This window comes from Gobio gobio, assembly GCF_949357685.1.
Source record: "Gobio gobio genome assembly, chromosome: 1".
Taxonomy (NCBI): domain Eukaryota; kingdom Metazoa; phylum Chordata; class Actinopteri; order Cypriniformes; family Gobionidae; genus Gobio; species Gobio gobio.
The window spans coordinates 63758630-63782703 of record NC_137097.1 but is presented as its reverse complement, the minus strand read 5'-3'; the positions used below and the strand labels follow the sequence as shown (position 1 = coordinate 63782703).

General features: G+C 39.0%; 1 protein-coding gene across 4 annotated transcripts in view; it reads right to left on the bottom strand.

The window, feature by feature from the left end:
• Positions 1-24074, bottom strand: part of rhbdf1a (rhomboid 5 homolog 1a) — a 58351-nt gene that overhangs the window by 13400 nt on the left and 20877 nt on the right. For 2 of the 4 annotated variants that reach the window (XR_013817891.1, XM_079834724.1), the window contains exons 2-5: positions 9186-9330; positions 8964-9103; positions 5679-5786; positions 27-240 (exon numbers count right to left, since the gene is read on the bottom strand). Coding sequence is in view for 3 of the 4 variants with exons in the window: in XM_079834724.1 (XP_079690850.1) it covers positions 27-240; positions 5679-5786; positions 8964-9103; positions 9186-9302 (579 nt within the window). In the remaining variant the exon portion in view is untranslated. The remainder of the gene's footprint in view (positions 1-26; positions 241-5678; positions 5787-8963; positions 9104-9185; positions 9331-24074) is intronic. The other 2 variants (XM_079834725.1, XM_079834726.1) reach the window with 2 other exon arrangements.

Below are 24074 nucleotides of genomic sequence, written 5' to 3'. Positions count from 1 at the left end.
ATCAGTGAGGACTTCTGGTACTGTACCTTCTGCATGCCATGCTGAGATGAGGGTACGTATAGAGGTGGAGGGGTTTCCGTGCTGGTCAGGGAGATGTTGTCCTGGCTGGGCAGCTCCATCTCACGGATCACCTGAGGTTTCAGCTTGCCGTAGCGCAGGCTGCAGTGTCGCAGGCTCTTCCTCTGCCATTTCTGTGTGGCGTCGCCGTCCTTACTGACCCCGAACCAGTCCGCCGTACCCCTGAGAGCGATCGACACAACCAGTTCAACCTGAGCTCACTCATCCAGAGATCACATGCTGACTCCCCTGTATTTCGCTGCAGCTGTTAACATGTTCTTGCACAATAACTGGACACTGCAATGGTAGTTTCCATGAATGTGTGTCACACGGTCTCCTCCCGGTTGTGTACAAATGAGATCAAGGAAAGTTTGGTGAGGTAACTGTAGCAAACTTCTAAGGAAATAGAGATGGGACATGCCCAGGCATGCTTCACAGTAAAACTACTGGCATTGGCTAAAATCCTGTCCCAAAAATGAAACCAAGTGCACACACAGAGAGAATCATTAAGCTGGGGTCCATCCCTCTGTACAGCTGCTTGTCATTAAATACACTAGAGAAACATCTGCCTCATAATGTCAAATGGCTGACATGTTTTTCGAGCTCAGATATGACTCATGTTTCAGTCAAAAAGATAAACTGATATAAACCAGTCTAAAATAAATACACACAAAGTTCAGCTGTCCAGCCTCACCCACAGAAATAACCACATTTTATGAAATAACGCCGTACCAAAACAAACAGTAAAAACTCTGTGGTGGTCCATTACAAAATGCTCCATGTTAACCATATTGTTTCTGCCAAAATATCATCGTTACAAATGTTATTGTTACTACTAAAATGTGGTGCTCGCACATAGAATTCATCACCGCAATGCTGTAGTAGTATTGTGGGTAGTTTCCAGGACATTTTGTTCCTAAGGTGTTCTGAGTGGTTTCTAAGGTGTTGCTGCGTGGTTGTTTACTGGCCCAAATAAAAGTCTCTATATATGTGAATTATGTAGAGGAATTACATGTGACGGTAAAAGATTTCTCCATGCAGATTTGCAACAGAATGCTGCTTGATTTCAAAGTGACTTCTGGGACTTCTATTTGTGGGATAGACAATGGACCTTTTTTGGCTTTTTGTGCCCACATCTTAAGTCTAAGGGATTTAGGGTATGTTTATTGTCTGGCTATCACCAGACCAAGCTCAATTTAAGGTTGAACATTGGTCTGGGGAGTCTGCTATGTACTTTCTACTGCACAAGAGGCGTGATCAACGAGCATAAATTAAATGACTCTGTACGCAATTGGATAGTCCTTCAACCAATCAGCCCACAAAAGGCGTGATCAACGGGCAACGATCCATCGCTTCTCTATCCATCATCGTGTGAAACCCGCCAATAACGCACCAGGTGGATAAGCCAGTCTGTGATTGGTTCCCGCAAAAGTGTAACAGAAGCAGTAGAAATGAATGTTCAGGTTTCCAGACTGAGTGCAGGGCGAAATCAAATCGCCGAAAGATCAGGCTGGGTTTACCGAGTCTAGTATGTTCACACAACAACAATGTAAACTGAAAAGTTTTTCCTTTGCGTTTTTGTGAAAATGACTAAAAGCGCTGTATTATTCATGCCAGGCCAGTAGTTGGCGATGTCACTTTGTAAAGAAACACTACACGCCTATAGACTGAACATGTAAAACCCATGCACATGATGTCACCATTTTCACAAATTCACATTTTTGTAGTTTACACAGAGATGATAACGGTACCGTTTTCAAAAACTTTGAAACACGTTTCAGGCCCCCAAAATGCCATTCTTGTGTAAATGAACAGCCAAAACACTTACAAAGTTTTCAGGTTTTAGTTGAAAACTATGTCATGTAAATGGCCCCTTAGTTACCAGTTTTATGGAAATTCTCCAATTACTTAGAAAAGTGTTACTTTTCTTTCTCTGAACAATCTGCATGATTTAGCACAAATGCAGGATAAGTTAAACCACTCACAACTACTTTCCTGTTGACTCTATATTGTCCTGTAAACAATAAAGCCTAGAAAAAAAGAAAGAAAAAAAAGGTTATGCCTTCAAAACAAAATGTATGAACAACTAATAGATTAATATGGGACCTCCTTCAAACAGAGACAGGATCTTTTTGTCATTATGTTTTGGTTCATGTTTCATGACAGTGGTGGCTGAGGTCAGTTTTTATAACAGTAACCATGTTAGTTTTTGTAAGAAACTATGGGTACATTTTTGTAAGTGGTGTGTTTGAAAGTTAAGTGCAGACCAACAATAAACTTCTGAGGACTGAATTATGTATGATGTGTCATGTAAATCACGCTGTACATATAAGCATTTTCTTACATTTGTATGTGTGATTGTCTGATAATGATTGTATAAGTTTTGTTATTGTTAACAAACTATTAAAAATCATTTTTAGAAAACCTTAGCTAATAATATTGAAGATGAAATGATTAAATTAAAATTGTGGTTTGATATAAATAAATTATCTTTAAATTTGAATAAGACAAAGTTTATGATATTCAGCAATAAAAAAAAGGAGGAAGTCAGCTTATCTATAAACAATGTAAACATTGAGAAGGTGTCTGAAATCAGATTTCTAGGAGTCACCTTAGATGAGAAATTGACGTGGAAAAGTCATATATTGCATGTAAAAAATAAGATGGGAAAAAGCTTATTTATCTTGAATAAGGTTAAATACAGTTTACCATATAATACAATGAAAATGTTATATTGTTCAATGATTTTGCCTTATTTAAACTATTGTGCAGAAATATGGGGAAATACATATCATAGCAACATTATGCCTTTATTTATTTTACAGAAAAGAGCCATTCGCATTATTTTTAAAGCAGGATATAGAGACCATACAAATCAATTCTTTATTAGGTCAGGATTATTAAAACTTAAAGACATTATAGTATTACAAACTCTATTAGTGATGTTTAAAGCTAGAAGCAAAGCTCTTCCACATGACTTACAAAAGTTATTTATTTTTACTTCTGAAGATGAAAATCACAGACGGCCGTACGACTTTAAACATCAAATAGCAAGAACAAATTTGAAACAAATGTGTTTGTCTGTTGCTGGAGTAAAAGCATGGAATTCTTTAAGGAAAGATTTAAAAAGCTGCAAAAATATTTTGGAATTTAAAAGGAGTTATAAAAAGAAACAACTTGAATTATATCAAATTGAATTTTGACTTGTTTGTATGTGATCATTGTAAAACGTTTAAATAAATATCAGATATGTTGGAGTGTGGGTGATGGTGGAGGGAATAATGCTAATGTTATCTACTATTTATGTTAGTACATTTTGTGTGATGCTAATGTCATCTATTATTTAGGTTAATACATTTTGGGTGGTGGTGGAGGGAACAATGCTAATGCCATCTACTATTTATGTTTATAAAGGGGGCAGATAAATATAAGAATATTATTCTTCCATCTGCTCCTTTCTGATCATGGAAATGTAAAGGAAAACTTCAAATGAATTTTATGTGCCTTGTACAAATAATCAATTTTCATGAAAGGAATAAAAGAGAAATGAAAATGAATGAATAGTAAGAGAAAATAAAACACAAATATGAGTATTAAACGAACCGCAAACTTAGAAATTAAATAAGTTGAAGTAAAGCTAAACATAAATTCTATACTTCTGAAAAGCACATAAAAATGATTAATAAATATTATAATAGAATATAAATAATCTAGCTGAGATTCTCATTGTTGTTCAGTGCTATAAATCTCTAGAACACCTGGATCAGCACCGCACAGAGAGGAATCTAATCTCATCTTTCTGACTCACCACGGATGGCAACAAACATGACTCAAATTGTGGCTTATTATGTTTCATCTGAAAGAAAACAAATAAAGCCTGCCAGTCTGGGCACAGTGTCAAACTTTACAAAACAACAAAAGATGAATGCGCTGTTCGAGCTCACACAGCAGCATTGGAATGTTTTGAGTTCAGTTTAGAAGAATGGCAACAATGAGCCATGTTTGAAATCATAACGGTCAGAGACGGTGAAAGCATGTCAGAAGAATCCTTATTCGCCCTCTAACAAAAGACAGAGGACTGAAGTTATGCATGGCATGACATGTGCTGAGAATACAAAACCACAAAATCATCACTATTTAACACCCAATGTCAACATATTACACAGAAAGATTGTAGTGTCAAACCCCAAAATGGATGACCAAGAAGCATTTCTTATTATTATCAATGTTGAAAAGAGTTGTGCTGCTTCATATTTTTTCAGGATTCTTTGATTAATATGAAGTTCAAAAGAACAGCTTTTATTTGAACTTTTATTAGAAATTATAAACAGTATAAATGTCTTTATACTGTCACTTTTGATCAATTTAATGCATCCTTGCTAATTTCTTTAAAATGAATAAAAATGGTTTATTCCAATATTCTTTGGAATCAAATGAACTTCCATGACTTTTGAATAAGATTTTTTTTGAAAATCCAAGAGACTGGGTTGTGCTCACAATTGCTTTTTCATGACTACACACATGAATATTCACTATAGAAATGTACTTTTCCACTTTTCCATTGTAACGTTCAGCCTGAGTTTCAGTTTTGTGTCATGGACTTTTTGGGGCTGTTTACACAAGACCATTTCAACTAAAAACTGAAAACTTCTTATAAGTTTTGGGCGTTCATTTACACGACAATGCCCTTTTGGGGGCCTGAAAACACAAAATTTCCAAGTTCAAGTTTTTGAAAATGATACCGTTATCGTCTCCGTGTAAACTACAAAAACGTGAATGTGTAAGAATGGTGATATGTCATGCGCATGTGTATTATATGTTCAGTCTATAGGCACGTAGTGTTTCTTTACAGTGACATCGGCAACTATTGGCCTGGCATGAATAATACAGCGCTTTTAGTCATTTTCGCGGATCCGTGTGAACGGAGATAGCTTTCACAACAAAGAATTTCAGTTTATAGTACATTGTTGCCTTGTAATCATACCCTTAGTTGGTGTGATCCTGTTTTTCTTTGTTCCAGTCGCATAGTTAGTATTTAACATCCACCTGTGTCTAGTTTATTTGCCAATTATCTTATCACACTATTTAGCCCTCTACTATACAAGCCCTCTTGAGTTAGTCTTTAGTTGTCGGTTATTGTCTATATGCCAATGTACTTGTTGTTTTGTTACCTTTTGGATTTTACCCGTCTTCCCATCTTCTTTGTTTGGAATAAATAACCTGCTGCGGTGTCTAGATTCTGCCTCAACTGCTCATTACATCCACAACTTCCACAAAATGTTTATTCATTTCTATGACTTTTTCAGGCCTGATAATAACCATTTTAAATTGAATAAATTTGTAGTACATACACTCTTTGAAACAATGTGATTGGTACCCTATCAAAAGGTATACCTTGTACTTTATTTACCCCTAAAGGGTGCATATTAAAATACGAATTAATTCCCTAAAGTGTACATACATTATTAGCACCTAAATGGTACATATTAGTAAGTGAGTGTGGCAATGGGTAACACCCAAGTTAACTGAGCCAGAGACTGTGCCACGTGAACATATTTCCTTTGTATTGTGTGTGTTGTGTGTGAGAGCTCCCTCGCCAGGCCTCCTGCGGCCGGCTGTACCTGAGCAGGGTTCTGGAGAGGGACTGATGCCTTCTGAAACCGTGTCGCCCTGCACGGTGACCCTTAATGGGCACAGTGTTAATCCTCTCAAAGTGCACCCTCCTGCTGCTGTGGACGTCCCGAGAGCGGGAGGAGAGGAAGAGCAGGACGAAGAAAGGAAGCAGAAGGGAAAAAGAGAAAAAGAAAAGAGGGAAGGAGTGTGAGAAGAACTGGAAAACAGATCAACAAGAGCCAGAGTATTCCAGCGGAGTTATTATCAGTGCACTAGCGTGCAGATTTAATGAGTAGCATATGAGTGAGAGACATGTGCTAGTCATGCATACACACACGCAGACGCACAGAAATACACAAAACAAGGAACCATGTAAACAGGCGCACAGACACTAGTTCTTTATCAGCCATGAAATGGAGTCATGGAATTTCGAAACCCTCTGGCGCAGGGAATCACATGCACATTCCTATTACATCTCAGCACAAAACAATCGCAGCAAACAAAATCAGAAGACAGGCTGGCAACATTGGCTTGCAACCAACAAGCTGCTACAGTGTTGACTACAGACAGAAACAAAGTATGCAAGATCATGGGCTACATTGATGCACAACCAATTAAAACTACTACAACAAGATTAAAACCTTATCAAAATGAACATTGGTGTAGTCGAATTAGCGTTGTTCCAAAACTTAGTGAGCTCTCTTCTAAAGGTATGGCCACATTTACTGCTGTTCAGCAATTTTTCACCGACAAAGTACAATCATGCCAATAGGAATACTGGGGGCGAAATATTTCCCCACACAGATTTAACAAAAGTTCAAGTTGGTCACACAAATCGCCGCATTGACCAACAGAAAGCTGCTGGGTTTGAAAGTGACTTCTGTGTGAGCTGTGCTTCATAGATCACGACACTATTTGATTTGCCCGCTAAATGTCGTCGGAATTTCGCTAATGTGACCACAACTTGAGGCAGCATACTAATTGAGACTGAACCTCATTGGTGAGTGTACTACCTACAATTGTTTTTAATAGTTTGATGTTAGCATGTTGCTAAGCTAGAAGTAAATACTCTAAAATGTATAAACCCAGCTAACAGGGAACGTTCTCAGAAGTGTCTTTCAAAATTATGAACACACATTATTCCAGTAATGTCAATAGAATGTTTATTAATGCTTGTTTCGAGAATATTTAAAGGGGTCATGAACTGGCTTTTTTTATTGTTTTATACTGTTGTCTGAGGTCAACTTATAACGTTTGCATGGTGTTTACATTCAGAAACATCATAATGAATAAGTAATAGGCTATTTTCTGCCTTGGTTTTGAGGCTCTCTGAAGAAACGGTCGGTTTTGATGGGCGTGCCGCACTGAAGACTTGGAAGTAAACGCCCACGGCTAGGATTGGATTTTTAATCTGAATATGTCTTCAAATCCAGTCTCAACCTAGCCTGACGTCGTCATACTCAATTCTAGTCAGAATTTGAGTCTTACTGCTCCGTTGGGCTGTGATTATGGGGCGTGTTTCAACTGAACCAGGAAAGACCTCAATTGGATAGACCTACAACCAATCAGAACAACGGAGCGACGCATAACGTTATTTGTCAGATGTCAACAGAACTCAACTGCACGGTGTTGCCAAGTCCGCGGGTTGAAGCGACTCCAATTATGTGATATACAGACCCAGGAATGCGAATTTTAGCTGCCAGCCCTGCCAAAATAACACATATTTTACCCCCCAAATGCCTTTTTTTCCCAGAGAACCCCCCTGCCGGAAAGCTATTGGGCTCGTTTTTGGCTAGTTTTGAGGAACGTTAGCAATTGGGCGGATTTTGTTGTAAAAACTTGGCAACCCTGTCAGCACGCACGCTGGAATAAGTAGCCTAACGTTAGAAGAAAAAGATGACAATCTTTGCCGGTGTTGTAAAAAAAGAATTTAAGGATACACTGAGTACTTGCCAACCCGATCATCATTTCTGAGAGAAATAGTAAAGGCGAATGCATATACGAACAAGTTCTCCGTTTAGGATTAGAACAAATTCAACCCAAGCGTCTTTGATGACGTGGATGATTACGTTACTGTTTATCATCTGTCCAACATCGTCTAAAGCCCGCCCTGACAATTTCATTGGTCCGAACAGTTTCTGTTTGGCCATAATTACTCCTCTACGGATTAAGTCCAGACCGAACTGCCCGAGTTCAAATGTTGTGGGCGGGGCTAAGTTCGGCTGGCATCCAGGCTAGTCTCAACCTGTATCTTGTTTACAATCGATTCCGTGGTGAAATGAAGTGAACAAACGCGCAATGTCTTATGCACGTGAGCTGGAACCGGCATGTTTATTGCTCGGTAGCGTGACCCGTTACGAGTCGGTGGGCGGGCTTGAGGCGATGCTTCTGTATCCTATTACGTCAGTGGTCGACATATTCTGACATTGATCGTTTTCTGGGCCTGGTGTCAATAAAAGCTTTTTTTTTACTAACAAGGAAGTTCCAAAACTTACAGGATATTCTTATATCACGATGAACTTTTATATATCAAAGCCTCAAGAGAAAGTGGATTTCTCAATTCATCACCCCTTTAAAAAGTAACGTTCCCATAATGTTTGCAGAATGATAAAATAGGATGTTCCCTTAACGTTCGTATAATCAAACATTTAAAAAAAAAAAAACATTTATAAACTAGACGTTTTGAACATTCAGAGAAAATTTGTTTTCACATCTTAATGGGAAAGTTAGCAAAATGTCTCGCTTAATCCGCCATCTTGGGTTAATGTTTTTACTGAAGTTGTCTGCATTATGTGAATGACTTCTCAAAGGTCACACGCAAAAGCAAACGGGTGCCTACAAAGTTCAGCTCCAACCCTGATCAAGCACAACTGAAGCAGCTTCAGGAGAACTTGATAATTACAGACGGGTGTGTTGGATCTGAACTCTGCAGGTAGGTAGATCTCCAGGAACAGGGTTGGGCACTGCTGATTTAGACTATGCCTTAAAGGCCTGGTTTCACAGACAGGGTTTAGAATAAGCCAGGATTAGGCCTTAGTTTAATTAGGGCATGTAAGTAGCTTTTATAAACATGCCCTAGAAAAAGAAAACATTATGTCAGTGCAAGTAGCTTTCAGTTAAAACAGCTCAAACATGTATTTTAGTCTGGGTCTATTTTAAGCCTCGTCTGTGAAACCGAGGGAAAATGTCTATGTAGACATAGCTTACTATGTTTTGAAACAAAGTTTGACCTTTGGTTAAGACATGAAACTCAGACCTAATGAACCTCAGGCCACATGTAATGCCTCCCCTACCTCTTGATGGTTTGGGTGATTGAAGACTGACGTTGGAAAGCATGTCGACGGGGGTCAAATAAGTCCCGTGGAGGGGAGGGGAGATGAGATGTTTCCGCTGGCATACTGACGCTGCGACTGAAACCGTGCCTCTTCACTGGCTGCAAAAAGAGAGACATGGACAGGATTTAAAACCAGGACTAAACTCACTTAGAAGGACAGTCATAGACAACACCACTGTACCTGGACAAAAGAGGGAGGTTCGTCCACGGACACCTGAGCGGTGGGAATGTCCAGTTTTAGCCATGGAGGCTTCTTGCGCTGCAGGCTGCTGGTGCTGTCGCGTCTGGGTTCAGCCATGCTGCCTGCCTCTCCTTAGACCTGCCAGCTACAGAGAGATAGAGATAGAGAGGTGAATGAATTCGCAAAAGAATTGCACAGTGTGGAATTAAATCTTAAATGCAAGCAGTTAATCCTCACAGTTGAGACTCTGTTGTGCTGAAAAGTTTCATGACTATGACTAATGAAGGGAACGGGACACTAGTGCATTGCTCACTGCTTAATGCACACAGTATACGTTGTATACACCCTCAGGGCTCAAACATTTTTTTCTGATGGATTTTTATTGCCTCGACCAAAATATTTTAAACTTAACTCCAATGACAATTGCTCAAAAACACACCTTTGTTGGATAGTAATGCATTCTCTGTACAGTACACGTACATGCCATTCATACCCAATGTCTAATTAAAAGTACTTGTTGTGCCACAAGATGGCAGTCTAAAATCACCACAAGATCTTTGAGAGCCCAAATATCCAGTTAACCTTCCTGCTGCCGAGTAGGAAACCATAAAATGTAAATAAAGAGACATTTTCTCATATGTTTACACTCACTCAACACACTCATATCCACTTAACTGACTTATAACCATTTCTACTGTGGGGGTGGAAATGTTTATTGTCAGTACATTAAGCCTAAGCCACTGATTTTATACTACCCCCTCATTAAAAGTGCTACTTTGTGGCGGAGCAGGAATTTTGTGAGAGGCCATTATTAGTGTGTCTTCCCGCTGTATATTCCCACACAGCTTGAGCAGAGTGTTTACCAGATCACTGCAGCATGCAGTCAGCAGATGAAGAGCACTAAAACAACAGTTTCTGCTTTTTTCCATCATTCACTGAATACTGCTTGTCAAGATGTCGGTTCAGTGCAGCCTGTGTGTCCACAGAATAGAAGTCTGCTACCCAAACTGAGACGGATGTTTGTGGCAATTCAGACTGAATTCAAGTCAAGTCTTCATGCTATCAGTTTTTTTTCCCCCTTCCCAAATCAGGTTTGTTATTGAAGAAAACATTTTTTTGAGGGTTCTGGTTCGAGATTTATCTTAAAGGGACAGTTCACCCAAAAATGAAAATTCTCTCAACATTTACCCAGATGTGCATAGAGTTAAAGATCTTTACAGTGTCTTTTTTTGTTTAAAGGGAATCATTTGCATTGCAACGTGACAGCAAACTATAAATGCAATTAATTCATAAAATGCATGAATGTTTCGCAAAACATTTTTTTTTGTGTAACGTTATATTGGCTAATCTTAAGATTGTTCAGAAATGGTGACAAAAACTTGATGATGAATAAAAAAAATAACATCTTTCTCGTTAAACGTCATTTAAATAAACAAATATTTGTTGTTTATGAGCCAAAATATTCTAATACAATATTTTTTTTTAAATGTCTATCCCTAATGGATCCGGGTCACTAAAGACCCGAATATCTAATAATGATTTGCAAAACCTACAGTAAAATAATTTAATAAGATCATTTTCATCTAAGTAATTATAAACTTCATGCAGGGAATTTCAATATTCCAATATTTGATCTGTAATAATATAAAACTCCTGATATTAGAGAAACAATTACAGAAGAATTAAAATAAAGCATATTTTGTTACCTTTGAGCAGATGTTTTATACCATCATCATCACTGTCCTCATCAGAGCTAATTTCCCAGTAAATCCAGCATCTGGCTCATATTCGTGATCTCAAACAAATTCTCTAAACTATCATTTTCGACATCTTCAAAAGCAATATTTTGATTGCTGACAGCTTCTTCACACGATCCACCATCAAGTGACAGTGACACTAATATTTGATTGCGTTCAGTACTTGCTCTGAGTAAATCGCTGAGCCATTTCAAGTTTTGCTGATGATACTTCCTATTCTTGTTTTCTGCCTGCAGTAACTATGAGGGAAACTTCACTTAAAGGGCTACATCAGCGATTAGCATTAAACTTTGTATCAGTAGAAACCCGGTAGTATATTCAAATTATCGTACTTTCCCCCTCATGTCCCCCTGAGACGAGAGAATTATGCATTTTATTTCTGGAAAAAATCCTCAGATGACGCAAATCTTGTCATTTAGCGTCATCGGAGGATTTTTTGGCCAGAGGCTAAAGACTACAGCCAGTAGCAGGAGCTGTTCCGCATGTTTTCAACCCGCCCATAGGGGATGGGATCTCATCTGTTTGTTCGTCTCACCTCACACTTAATTCAAAAGACACGTTCAGTTTTTAATCGTAGTGCCTATTCTCTAACTGAACGAAATGATTATGAAATGAGTATGAAAATCAAAACAACGGTGTCATGGTGGGCAAGTGATAACCAGTGGCCATGGCTTTGGGAGTGGCCTCGTTGAGCAGTGAAGCAAGTGCATTCTGGGAGTTGTTGTCTTTCATCCACATGAGACAAAAATAAATTTTCTGTCTTTTCTCAGTCTAGAAGCCACCTTGTGGAATAAAGGTGAATTGCACTTATTCAGTCATCAAAGATCAGGTCGTTGGTGACCCTATACAATAAAACAAAAAAACAGGCATCCTTTTATAATTTTATTATTTTTTCCTTGTTACATTGTTTATAATGAATCGATTGAGGAATACTAAAAAGGTTGATGGCTAACTTTTAAAAAAACGAATGAGGAGGAGGGTAATGAATGATGAATTTATGGGTTAAGACTCCTTATGACTCCAGATTGTTATAAAAATTACAATTAATCAAACATACTGTACACTTAAGTCAAGTACTTTTATACAATACAGACTGTTTCAAAGCAACTTTACAGTGATAGCAAGAAAATTATTCAATGATACAAACAGTTAATTTCAGCCGTACAGCAGCTCTAAAAGAAAACAGTGGCATTGTTCAGCTGCAGTCAGTTCAGTGTTGATTCAGTTCCATCTTCAGTTCATTTAATCTACAAAAGAGTTCTGCAGAAAACCATAATTACAAAACATTTAACAGAATTCTTTAGAATTTGCAGACTCCCTCATAATTGTTCCCAACTACATACTAAGCAAAACAAAAATACTGATTTTGACACATTTAATTTTTTTAATTAATAAAACTTTTATGAACATCTATCTTTAACTACACATTGCCTTTTACAGTCAACATCCAGCCATAAATGAGTCAGATGTTCATTTAATAACCACTTTCATGGACTTAACAAGTAATTCATGAGTAAGAGAATAATACAATAACGTGTCAGTTTGTGGGTCCTTTTTTACTAAGTAATAATTTATAAGAATCAATTCTACATGACTACAATGGCCCAGTGGTGCTTTTGCACGCAGTCAGTGAAGACAACACAATAGAAAGACAAGTTTATTGTCTTTGTGTTATTTCGCAACTCATTTTATCTAATCACAGCCAATTCACACTGCAAGCTCATAAATCAGAGGAAAATATGATTTATTCTGCTTTGGTGAAGTTGATTCAGCAGAGGCACAGTTACGGTACAAATGCTCAAAAACTTTTCCGCAATCCATTACTTTATTCAAAAAGCCCTTTGTTTTGACAAGAGAGTGACAAAGGCAGTCATTCTGGAATATATATTCACCCCTCGGGAAGGCCTCCAAATCTGCTTTTGGTTACACTTAACAAAACAGATTGAACACAGCACACCACTCATGATGGAGTGATGATGGAAGCCACTGTGAAAAACAGAAATCATAGAAATACACAGTCGCACAGAAGTTCATAAATCTTATTGCACCTGAGTGAAAGTTTAAACTTTGAACCCATCAAAATAGTTACTTATCAGCAGGCACCAGGCAAGAAAGAAGCCCTGCGTCAGCAGCTCATGGTGGAAAGTGAAACACTCTCCTTGTCCATGAGAAAGTTCCTGCCCGCTGAAGAGGAATGTGGACTGATATCATCACTGGCCTTTCAGTATGTGTGCAGTGTGATGGCTGTGAGATTACAGAGCAGACAGGAGCAAAGCCCCAGCTTTGAGGACACCCCTGTCGGGCCATGCCAATGGTTTCCCACTACAGGGCTGGGTGATGGAGGTAAAAATATAATATAATACAGTCTCAATATATTTTGTGCCAATATTTAATGCATAACGTATATCTTGATACTTATGCATTTGTTCTCAAATGGATTAATTGTAATGTCACAAGAGCAGTGGTCAAATGGTGGACCGCCGGACTCCGCAAATTAGCATCTCGGTTAAGACATGCTTTTTTTGGGCTCTAAATAATTGTGCAAATACCAGTAAATTGACGCGCGCAAACCTAAGTAAATCACCTTGCACGTTCATTTAAATACTCTCCACTGATAAGTTTTGCGTCTGAAAGGGAAACTCCTACAAATGCATATCCAAAAAGGTCAGCTGCAAAAATAAATCTGTTCACGTCTTTTCAGCGCTAATTTTTCACTGCCTGTCTTTCGTAAATCTTGACAGTAGTTTTTCAGTGGCAAAAGAGGGTATGGAGCAAACTGTTAGTAAATCTGGCCCTAAATGTAAAAATAATAATAAAACATCTGATCTTACCTTTTTATATTCACATCCAGTTGGGATAAAGATTTAGCCTACTTTTTTGGTAAATATTGTCAAAAATTCTTAGACAACAGTGCTTTGGCTCCCTATTTTGAGTGTTTAGGATTTTTTCTTTTACAAAGCACTACAGCTGCCTCGATGGAAATGTATAACTGTTCAAAAAAGTATTGTCCAGACCTCTGCTGGGAAAGAAATATAGAGACTTTATAATAGAGAATATATAGGGAAATATAGATAATTTAGAAGATCTGTATCGATTTATTTGTATTGAGTTATTTTGAAGGACTTTTATTTTGATATGGCCTTGTATGATTGTATAAAGCGTGTCCCATTTTCATGCGACGCAACCTGCAATTTATGTTTTTTCTCTTCCTGTTGTATTTTTTGTGCATCCAACTTGAAGGTTATAAGGTAAATGAGTTTAATGTCTATTATTTAGTAATTGTATCGTTTTATTTTGATGTTGGTTATTGTGCTGGGAGTCATACAGTGTTTGTTTTTGTTTTGCTGTAGCTCTTACTGTGTCTACATGAGTGTCACACGAGTATTAAACGCTAATGGAAACATCAGTTTAAGAAACATCATTCCAGTGTGGTAGCATCAGACCGGACCTCTTGGAACTTTAATTGAATACCCCTGCACTAGAGGATCAAAATGAGGTCCTTCACTTAGGTAATTCAAACAAGCAAAATGTGATGTAGTGTAGCTTTAAACAAGTCAACTAATGTATCATACTAACTAATATATTTGATATAAAATTATTTGATATTGTCCAGCCCCACCACAGAAAGTAACCACCTGCCAGGTTCAATATCCGATCAGACCCATTACAGAAATCTAATCCTGACTTTTAAACATGTCAGAGCCCAAATTGGCTGATTCTGAAAGGCAACGATTATGTTTGACGCAGGAGTCAGAAATGAGAAGACGCAGTTGTGCTGTGTGATAGACCGCTGGAGAGGCCTGAGGGAGACACATGAAAGCTTCCTGTCAGTCCTTAAGCCAAAACAGACCACCGTGACCGTTTAATGCCTGTATCAGTATCCACGATCATCTCATTAATCTGGCCACTAAATCACACGACAGGCTGATTACCGACTGCATGAGAGCCATCAGCCCCGGGTCTGCACATTGCATTGTGGGATTGCGGTAATTATCTTCTACACCCCTGTCATTTGACTCCAACCCCTACAGCTTCCCTTCCTGAGAAGCTAATATGTAGCATGTGCCGGGGTTTATGTTGCAGATGCCTAGGGTTAGTTTGAAAGAGAGCTGATGTTACATCGCCAGCAATTAATTCCTTTCAGCTTTACTGTCACATCTTAAACATTATAGCACCCGTCAATCACAAAAGTATGTTTTCGGGCAAGACTTGTATGCATGCATGGACACTGTGGCATCCATCACAAGGCTGCACATGTCGGATATCCCCAGGAGAACCATGGGAAGAACCGCACAGCGCCAGCTGTGTGTTCTGTTACACACCATAAACTATCAGCAGTTGTGTAAGAGCTGGGCAGCTGCAGCCCAATGCATTATGTAGATGTGATGAGATGTATACAGTTATGAATTCTATAGAGGATTGTAGCCAAAGCATCTCACAGTACACTTTTTACAAGGACTTAATATTCTGCAATGTAATTGATTTGACTGGACTGACACTACTGGATGAGAACTGGACATCCCGAGCTGCTTTGGATGAATTGGAATTCTTACATTTTTGGTTACTGAACCGAACTGAATCAACACTGAACTAAATTTCACCTGACATTCATTAGACAGTCTATTTAAGGTTTGAAAATGCAACCCTCACCCCTCCCTTTTGGAGCACATAGAGAAGCTATGGGAGCCGACACAGTACAAAAATCATTGTCGGAGAGAGCAGAGAGTGACTAGCGCTCTGTAGAGAAGTTTGTCCGTTTAGGGCTACTGTAGAAACATGGCGGCACAAAATGCCGATTTCACTGTAAGGGAACCCATGATGTATGTAGATAGAAATTGCTCATTCTAAGGTAATAAAAACATAACGGTACATTATGTAAGGTCTTTATACACCACTGAAAACATAGTTATTTATATTATATTGCATTTCTGTCAATAGATCCTTCCTCATAAATACCACAGACTGAACCTTTAAGTTAGTAGCCCAGATCTTGACCCATCCACATCACTATTAATTAGGAAATGTTATGAAGGATTTTTTTAATATCCTCTACAGTCAGAGGAGACAGTTTAGCAGGTCATGGGAAGGATATCCTTGAATGAGAGCGATATGCTGAAGGAGAGAGACCACGGATTGAATTCTACACGTGGCTGTCATCCAAAGGATATGAGACTTCTTTAAAGGTTTTCATTCAGATTTATGCTCCCACACAGAAAAGGAAATTGACCCACTCGAGGGCTTCAAAAAGATCACTTGTATCAAAGTTACAAAGCAAGTGAATAGTAAGTACCATGTCGAGATGTCAAATATACTTTAAAGGAATGCTCGTCTGAAACTTGCGTGTGCTAATGGAAGACAATCAGGGTTTTAGCATTTTCTCTTCCTGACTGCGCCACATGTGGCGTCACTAAATGTTTTTCTTTTTATGTAGCCATGTAGTGATTTGTTTTGATTGTCTGATTAGAAAATCTCGGCTTTCATCTTGACGTTTCATTGTTTGCGATTAGCTTCCTGCCCTTGTGTTCCCCAGGCAAAAGCCTGCCACGAGCAAAAACTTCCTGTCTCGAGACATAATCAGATACATTTATGAGATAGATAAACTATATAAACGTATAGATAAACTATAACTGGTATTTACAGAACACTAAAGTGTTGATATAGTGCAGGCGCAGGTTAACATGCGAACACAGACTGGCGGTTGAGTTCTCTCAGTCTTTTGTTTTTATACAGGCTTTATTCTGCTTTTATGATTTGTATGATCTGTTCACACCACAATTGAATACAATAACTGGCTGAATGAGAGCTAGTCATTTGTGACAGGTTGTGTAGTAATGGATAGGGCCACTTGGATGAGACTTGTTTAGATGCTAACAGGGAATGTATGAATGTAGGGTATGAGTGTATGTTAGGTTCAGGTATTCCCTACATTATAGGGAAATTATAAAATTTCATATTTGGTCCCGATAAATCATACCAAATCATTTCTCTAAATTTGTTCTCTAAAGGTTTTAAGGTGTTCTGTGATGTGTAGTTTTAGGGGTAGGTTTAGGGTAAAATAAAATATAAAATATACAGTTTGTATAGAATAAAAATCATTATGTCTATGGAAAGTTCCCATAAAACATGGAAACCCAACATGTGTGTGTTGTGGTGTTATGGTGTTGAGTTGTCGAATTGCACATGGTGCATTTTTCATCAGGCCTTCTGTTTCCACATCTCAAGCCACTCAGGACAGACTCTCACCCCCAGCAGACCAAATGGAAACTTCCTGTCTGAGATTTTCCACCATTTGAGCCTAATATAGAACACCCGGGCAAGCCAGATACGATTGTTTTTGGAGAAATCTATCTGATTGGACAAACTGCCACTGCCTCCTGTTTGTCAGAAAAGTTAAAGGTCTATGATTTAGATGTTAAAGGGTTAGTTCACCGAAAAATGAAAATTCTGTCATTAATCACTTACCCTCATGTCGTTCGACACCCGTAAGACATTTGTTCATCTTCGGAACACAAATTAAGATATTTTAGTTGAAATCCGATGGCTCAGAAAGGCCTCCATTGGCACAATGCACTGTACACTCTCAAGACCCATAATGCTGCGTTCACACCAAATGCGAATAGACGTCAAAATCGTGTCTACTGCGTCTAGTTTCACGCGCAAACATTTTGAATGCATTTGCGCGTCCTTGGCGAATTGGACGCGCGTAGAAATCGAGCGCTGGAAGTTCAAGGCACTCCAGGAGAAATATGTCATAAAACACCACTCTGCCTCTTTTCATTTTCATTAAAAATATATATTAAACATTAATAGCCACACAAATGTGGTCCAGGCAACTCCTACATTATCTTCACTGCATGTATATTTAAATATTCTTAAAAAATCTCAGTCAAAAAGATTTGGCAGACAACAAAGTATAGATTCATGACACCAAAGATCGCCCGTTAGATCTACACAAGATGCACCACTACAGGACATCAGAGCCAGCGGCAAACGGCAGAAGAACTGGCCGAGGAACGGCTGCCCTCGCCGGGGTTATGAGCGTTGATTGCCCGGTGATCGCCTGGATCTCACAACTCTAGATTAGATTATTTTTTTTAAATAGATGCTCTCTTTACAAATAAACCACAGATTTGAGCTTTAAACAACTACATTCTCACCTGAAAAAGTCTTAAAACTACATTTTGTGACACAATAGTAGTATTTTTAAATTATGCAGGGTTTCTCATCACGTCACTTTACCACGTGACCGCAGCGAGCAGGCTCCTGATTGGTTAACGTGGCGCGAATTGACGCCAAAGTTCAAATTTTACAACTCGGGCGTCAGACGCGAATTCACTTCAAACGCGTGTGTAAAGTTACAAAAGTTATTCGGTCAAGATAATTAACATTAATGACAAAGACAGCAGCAGGAATATTAGGCTGCTGTCACTTTAAGACCTCACGCAGGATCCAATATACTGTTACACGTGCGTTATCTCTTTCTCAACTGTTTAAATTCACTTAAGACAAAACCTACTGTGTTTACGAGGATATTTTGAAATAATTTTGTGTGGATTGTGCATTCAAGCACAAGACGACGCATACTCGATTCAGTATCTCGCACTATCTCGGTGCGCTCTTTGGATGTGTGTGCAAAGAAAACAGCTTGCGGCGCGAGTGCCGAATTAAGTTCTGTTTCACGTCTTCTTGCGCTTGAAAATGGGTTAGAAATCACATTAAAATGCGCACACAGGAATTGATACAAGGTATCAAAATTTTAATTTTAATCACAAGTATCCGATTCCTGACCTTAAGTATCCGATTCCAGAACCCTACTCTACATAGAAGCTCAACCAATGGTGTCATTTGGGCCTGGGCTATCTCTTTAGTAAGTAAACACCCCCAACAATATAAACAACAGAGCTTTGTTTATGAAACTAAGGTAATTTTACGAAGACATATTATTGGAAGATATAATGACCACTTTCATGGTTCCAGCCTCTATTCGTTGTATAGAGAAGAGCAGCTTGGACATCCAGCAAAATGTATTAATTTGTGTTTCACAGAGGTTTGGAACTACATGCGGGCGAGTCATGTGAATTTTCCATGAGAACATTCCCTCTAGAAAGCAATCTAGCACTCCGTGAGAAGAGGAGAGGACTGAGTTGGTATAAATTTGTATGATGCGATTTGTGCGGAAATTTACCATTTTTTGAAAAAAAATATATAAGCATGAAGGTCTACCTCTAAACCTAACCATGAGCAGGTTGAATGAGACCATACGAATTCAGACAAATTATCCACCAATTTCACCAAAACAGTTTTAAATTGCCATTAACAAAATAGTTACAAATTGCCATTACAGTGTATTGGTTCAAGCAGCATGGTCTGTGCAGATACTCAGGTCTCGCATGTGTTTGTATTTATTTGGGGTAACAGTGTTTGATGAAAGAGCCCCGGGGCAGAAGGAAGAGGTTTAATGATTGGAGCAAGAGAACACCGTGATGGATGACCTCATTTATTTTTGTGTTTGAAACACTGGACACTTCCTTCCTAAAGGCTGAACATCCTGGCCTTCAGGAAGGCTTTCTCTCTCTCTCTCTCTCTCTCTCTCTCTCTCTCTCTCTCTCTCTCTCTCTCTCTCTGTTTCGCTCCCCACAATTTCTTGGACCAATAGTTCTTGCACACACAAGTGGCCGCTCTGCTCCCAGCATTTATAATGTGTTGTCTTTATTTCCCAGTCACAGAGAGTTTAAACGCCCTCATTTGCACACATACCACAAAGCAGCCAACATAGTTATTTCTGCTCATGCCAAGCTGACTCCTCCTTTCCTCTCTTACACTACCAGCAGTGTGCCGAGAAGATCTGCCCAGTCTCAACAAATCAGCCTGAAAGGAATTCCCCTTTTACTCCCAAACATGGAAAGACTGACAAGTTGGACTTTAAACTGTAGCCTTGTGTAACTTTTCAACCCCAGACACAGTGAAAGTCAATGGTCTTGATTAAGGATACATGTTGAGCCGGTGCTGTGTGTCAGCCTAGTTGGGATGAGGTCTGTGTATTAAAGGGATTTTCACCCAAAAATTTAAATTTTGTCATTACTTACTCACTCACCCTCATGTTGTTCCAAACCTGGAATGGTAGCCATTGACTTCCATAGGAAATATATACTGTCAACTGTCTGTTACCAACATTCTTTCAAAAGATCTTTTGTGTTCAACAGAAGAAAGAAATGTATACAGGTTTGCAACAACATGAGGGTGAGAAAATTATGACAACATTTTAATTTTTGTGTGAACTATCCCTTTAAGGATGGAATATGAGAACGTGTGTTTAAAAAAAAATCAGCAAAAGTACAAACATTAGAGGTTTTCTCACCAGAGGAACCTTTTCATAGTTCCTGTAACTATTGGTGGAAGTACCTGCTTTTTGGCATGTTTGCACCACAGGCACTGGGAACGATTTTAGTTCTAGGAGCGCCTTTTTGGGTCCTAAATTACTTCATAGTAGGGTCTAATCCAGCACAATAGGAACTACCAGTGATGTAAGTGTACGGTAATTGGCAGAACGCATGTGAAACACCAGTACCCGCCATTTTTATAAAGCTGTGTAAACACAGTTTATAGAATATATATTTATTCCATGAACAAGTAAAAAAGTGATAGATGGAACAATGCGGAAGTACAAGCACTTCTCAACCTTTATGTTAATGAGGAAATCCAACGCGATTTTAAAGGGAAAAAGCAAAACACGGTTGTATTTTTGCTCAGCTAGCGTCCTTGAGCGTCAACCACACGGCAAACGATATTAATACCTTTTCATATTCCGTTTACTTTCTTTGTGCAATAGTTCTATCTTTTAGCATATAAGACAGGACTGTTAAACAGATAATAAACTAATGAAGACAGAGAATGTCAGCGTTTTGTGCTCAGGCTAAGTCGTTCTCAGCGTCGTCAAAATAAAAGTCTGCCGTGCCGTCAAAATTAAAGCTACACTGTGTGATATTTTCCCCCATCTAGCGGTGAAAAGGTATATGACCACCCAGTGAATATTAGTTTCTGTTCCTCTCAATTCCGATTTCGTTTTAACTCCTACGGTAGCCGAATTAGTCCATGATTAATATGGCTTCCAGTTCGACCTCGTCAACATTCGACACGGTGCCATCGAGTGTTAAAACACGAAAGGTGAAGCTTGAATTTACGGGTATGTCCCTCTTTGGCTAATGTACTTTCAAGATGGAGGGGCAACATGGCGACCTGCATTCGAACCCCTCACCCTTATGTATTTTAAATGGCATATTATAAACTTTTGAGAATACTTTATTACTTGAAAGAAGTAGGCTTGCTACGATAGTCGGTGTTGCCGGTGTTACCGGTGTTCAGACTCAACACCGCTTACATCACTTGCCCACCGTGGCACCGCCCCACCGTCGTATTTTTTTTTTTTTTTTTTTTTTTATCCTAATAAAATAATTGAGTTTGGTTAGAGAACAGACAATACAAATTAAAACTGAACGTGTCTGCTTAATAAAGCATGACCCGACGTGAGTCTCGGCAGGAGTCATTCATCAGATTTCATTCATCATAGAGTGAGGAGCTGGCTGAGATGATCGCGGAAGATTTGGTTTCAAAGCGAAACGTAAAAGCGCCTATTTAAGGGAGTTTGTCATTTGTTTTGTTGTTTTTCATATAAAATAATAGGCTAATTAACCCACAATTCAAGCAACCCGCCACCGAATTGGCGCTAATTCAAAACCGAAAGTAAAATGTGCACGGCCGCACAGAGCCTTTCGTCTGTGACTCCGTCTCCGAGTCCGACAATCTGAGATGACGTAATTTTTTCCGCACGCACACCCTCGCGCTCGTTCGTTCGGACCATGGTGCGGACGCATCGAGTATAAACAAGGGTTCACGGACGAATTGTCATTCATTCATGGCGTGCGTCTCACACATAGACCGATTAATGCCTGATCAGTGCCCTGACTACTAGGGAACTGTTGAGACGCACCCATGGCCTCACAGAGCGCGCATTTACAGATGAACTTCATTCATGGTCTCACAGAGCGTGCATTTACGGACAAACTTCATTCATGGTCTCACAGAGCGCGCATTTACAGACGAGCTGTCATTCACGGTGTGTGCGCGCACTGGTGCGTTTTCAGTTGCGGTCGTGTATGTTACTTTCGGTTAAATAGAATTAGTGATTTACAAGCCCCCGCCGGTGATACCGGTATTACCGGTGTTGTCACACGTCGATTAACCGGTGGGGAAATTTCCTCACCGTCACATCCCTAGAAAGAAGTAAATATACATTAATGAGCACATATATTTTTGAAAGGACTAAGTGTTTTTAGCTAAGAATAAACTAAAAAAGTTACACAAGGTAGCTTTAAAATCCACAACAACCAGAGCGGCAGATGGTTTACGTATTTTCAAAGTTCCAACTGGCAGTGCGAATACAACCAAGAAAATGGTCCGGGTGGCTAGTTCCTATAACCAGTTCCTACCCAGTGCGAAAATGCCTACTATTAGTAATGAATCAAATAAAACAGCTGAGAACATTATATCTCGAGCGCTACGCAAGAGCAACTGAATAACATGATATTCCTCAGTGTGTATGTTCTGTTGTGTAATTGCAGCCCATCTTCAGCCTGTCTATTTTGTGCAGATTCAGGCCTTTTTCAAATCTTTTTATAGCTCACCCATTTTGAAGCTGACAACAGCAGGGGAGCTGCTCAAGCTTGGTGGAGGATTCTGGACAACTTTTGAAAGAGATTAGGAGTCTAAAAATAAAGCCCATCATCTAGGAGGAGAGAGAGCGCAGCAGAGCCAGGTGACTGTGCTGCTACTGCACACTACTGCCAGAATGACATAACCAAGGGTACAGTGTCACGCTGAGCTCACGCTTGCTCATGCTCCGTCTTCTCATAAAGGACAAACCAGTGTGACAATTAACCACACTTCAGCAAAAAGGAGAAAGAATTTCTGAAAGGCTTCAATAAGGAAATCAGAATTCAATTATTTTCCTTTTATTAATAAGTATTCACGGTCTTACAATTCACCGCCATTCGAAAGTTTTTCCATAAAATTCCAAAAATCTTCTAATGCTGGGCTCCTGGTATTGCTACCCAGTTACTAGAGTGTTCTGAGTGGGGTTTAGTATGCAACTAGATGATTGCTAAGGCGTTGTTATGCAGTTGCTGGAAGCTGTGTCCCAAATCAGAGGCTTCATCCTTTGAATTCCACGAAGGTCACTCAGAACGTTGTTAAATAGGTACTAGGCTGCTGTAGACAAGCGGCAGTAACGTTTGTACTGGAGTTTTTTGAAAGCTATTTTCAACTGTCTGAAAATAAATTATGTTTTATTAAAGTTCAGGAGGAACATGTTCAAATTACCTATCCAATCAGCACGAGAGGAGGCTTATATGTGACCCTGGACCGTCATAAGGGTACATTTTTTGAAATTGAGATTTAAACATCACATGAAAGCTTAATAAATACGCTTTCTATTGAGGTATGGAATACATCATATTACGGAATATTGGATAATGGAATATTTGGCCGAGATATAACTATTTGAAAATCTGGAATCTGAGGGTGCAAAATAATCTAAATATTGAGAAAATTGCCTTTAAAGTTGTCCAAATTTAGTCCTTAGCAATGCATTTTACAATTAATAATACATTTTTGATATATTTACAGTAGGAAATTTATAAAATATCTTCATGGAACATGATCTTTACTTAATACCCTAATGATTTTTGGCATAAAAGAAAAATCGATAATTTTGACCCATACAATGTTTTGTTGGCTATTGCCACAAATATACCCGTGCGACTTATGACTGGTTTTGTGGTCCAGGATCACATACATATGTATATATACATGTATGTTCCTCGACAGTTTTTTGCATCTCACCACCCCGTCTCCTTACTTTCCTAGCTAGGGATATGGTGGGAGTACTCCGGGTTCAGGCCAAATTCTATACTACACACAGTGTTCGCAACCTGTCTAAATATGTTCACTTTGTTCCATTTATATACCTAATAAAGAGTATAAACTATCAAAGTGCAATGAATCTAGGGATAGGCTAGGCTACGAAGGATCCACTCATTCCATCCTTTGTGGCTCGGGAAACAAAAGATGCATTTGT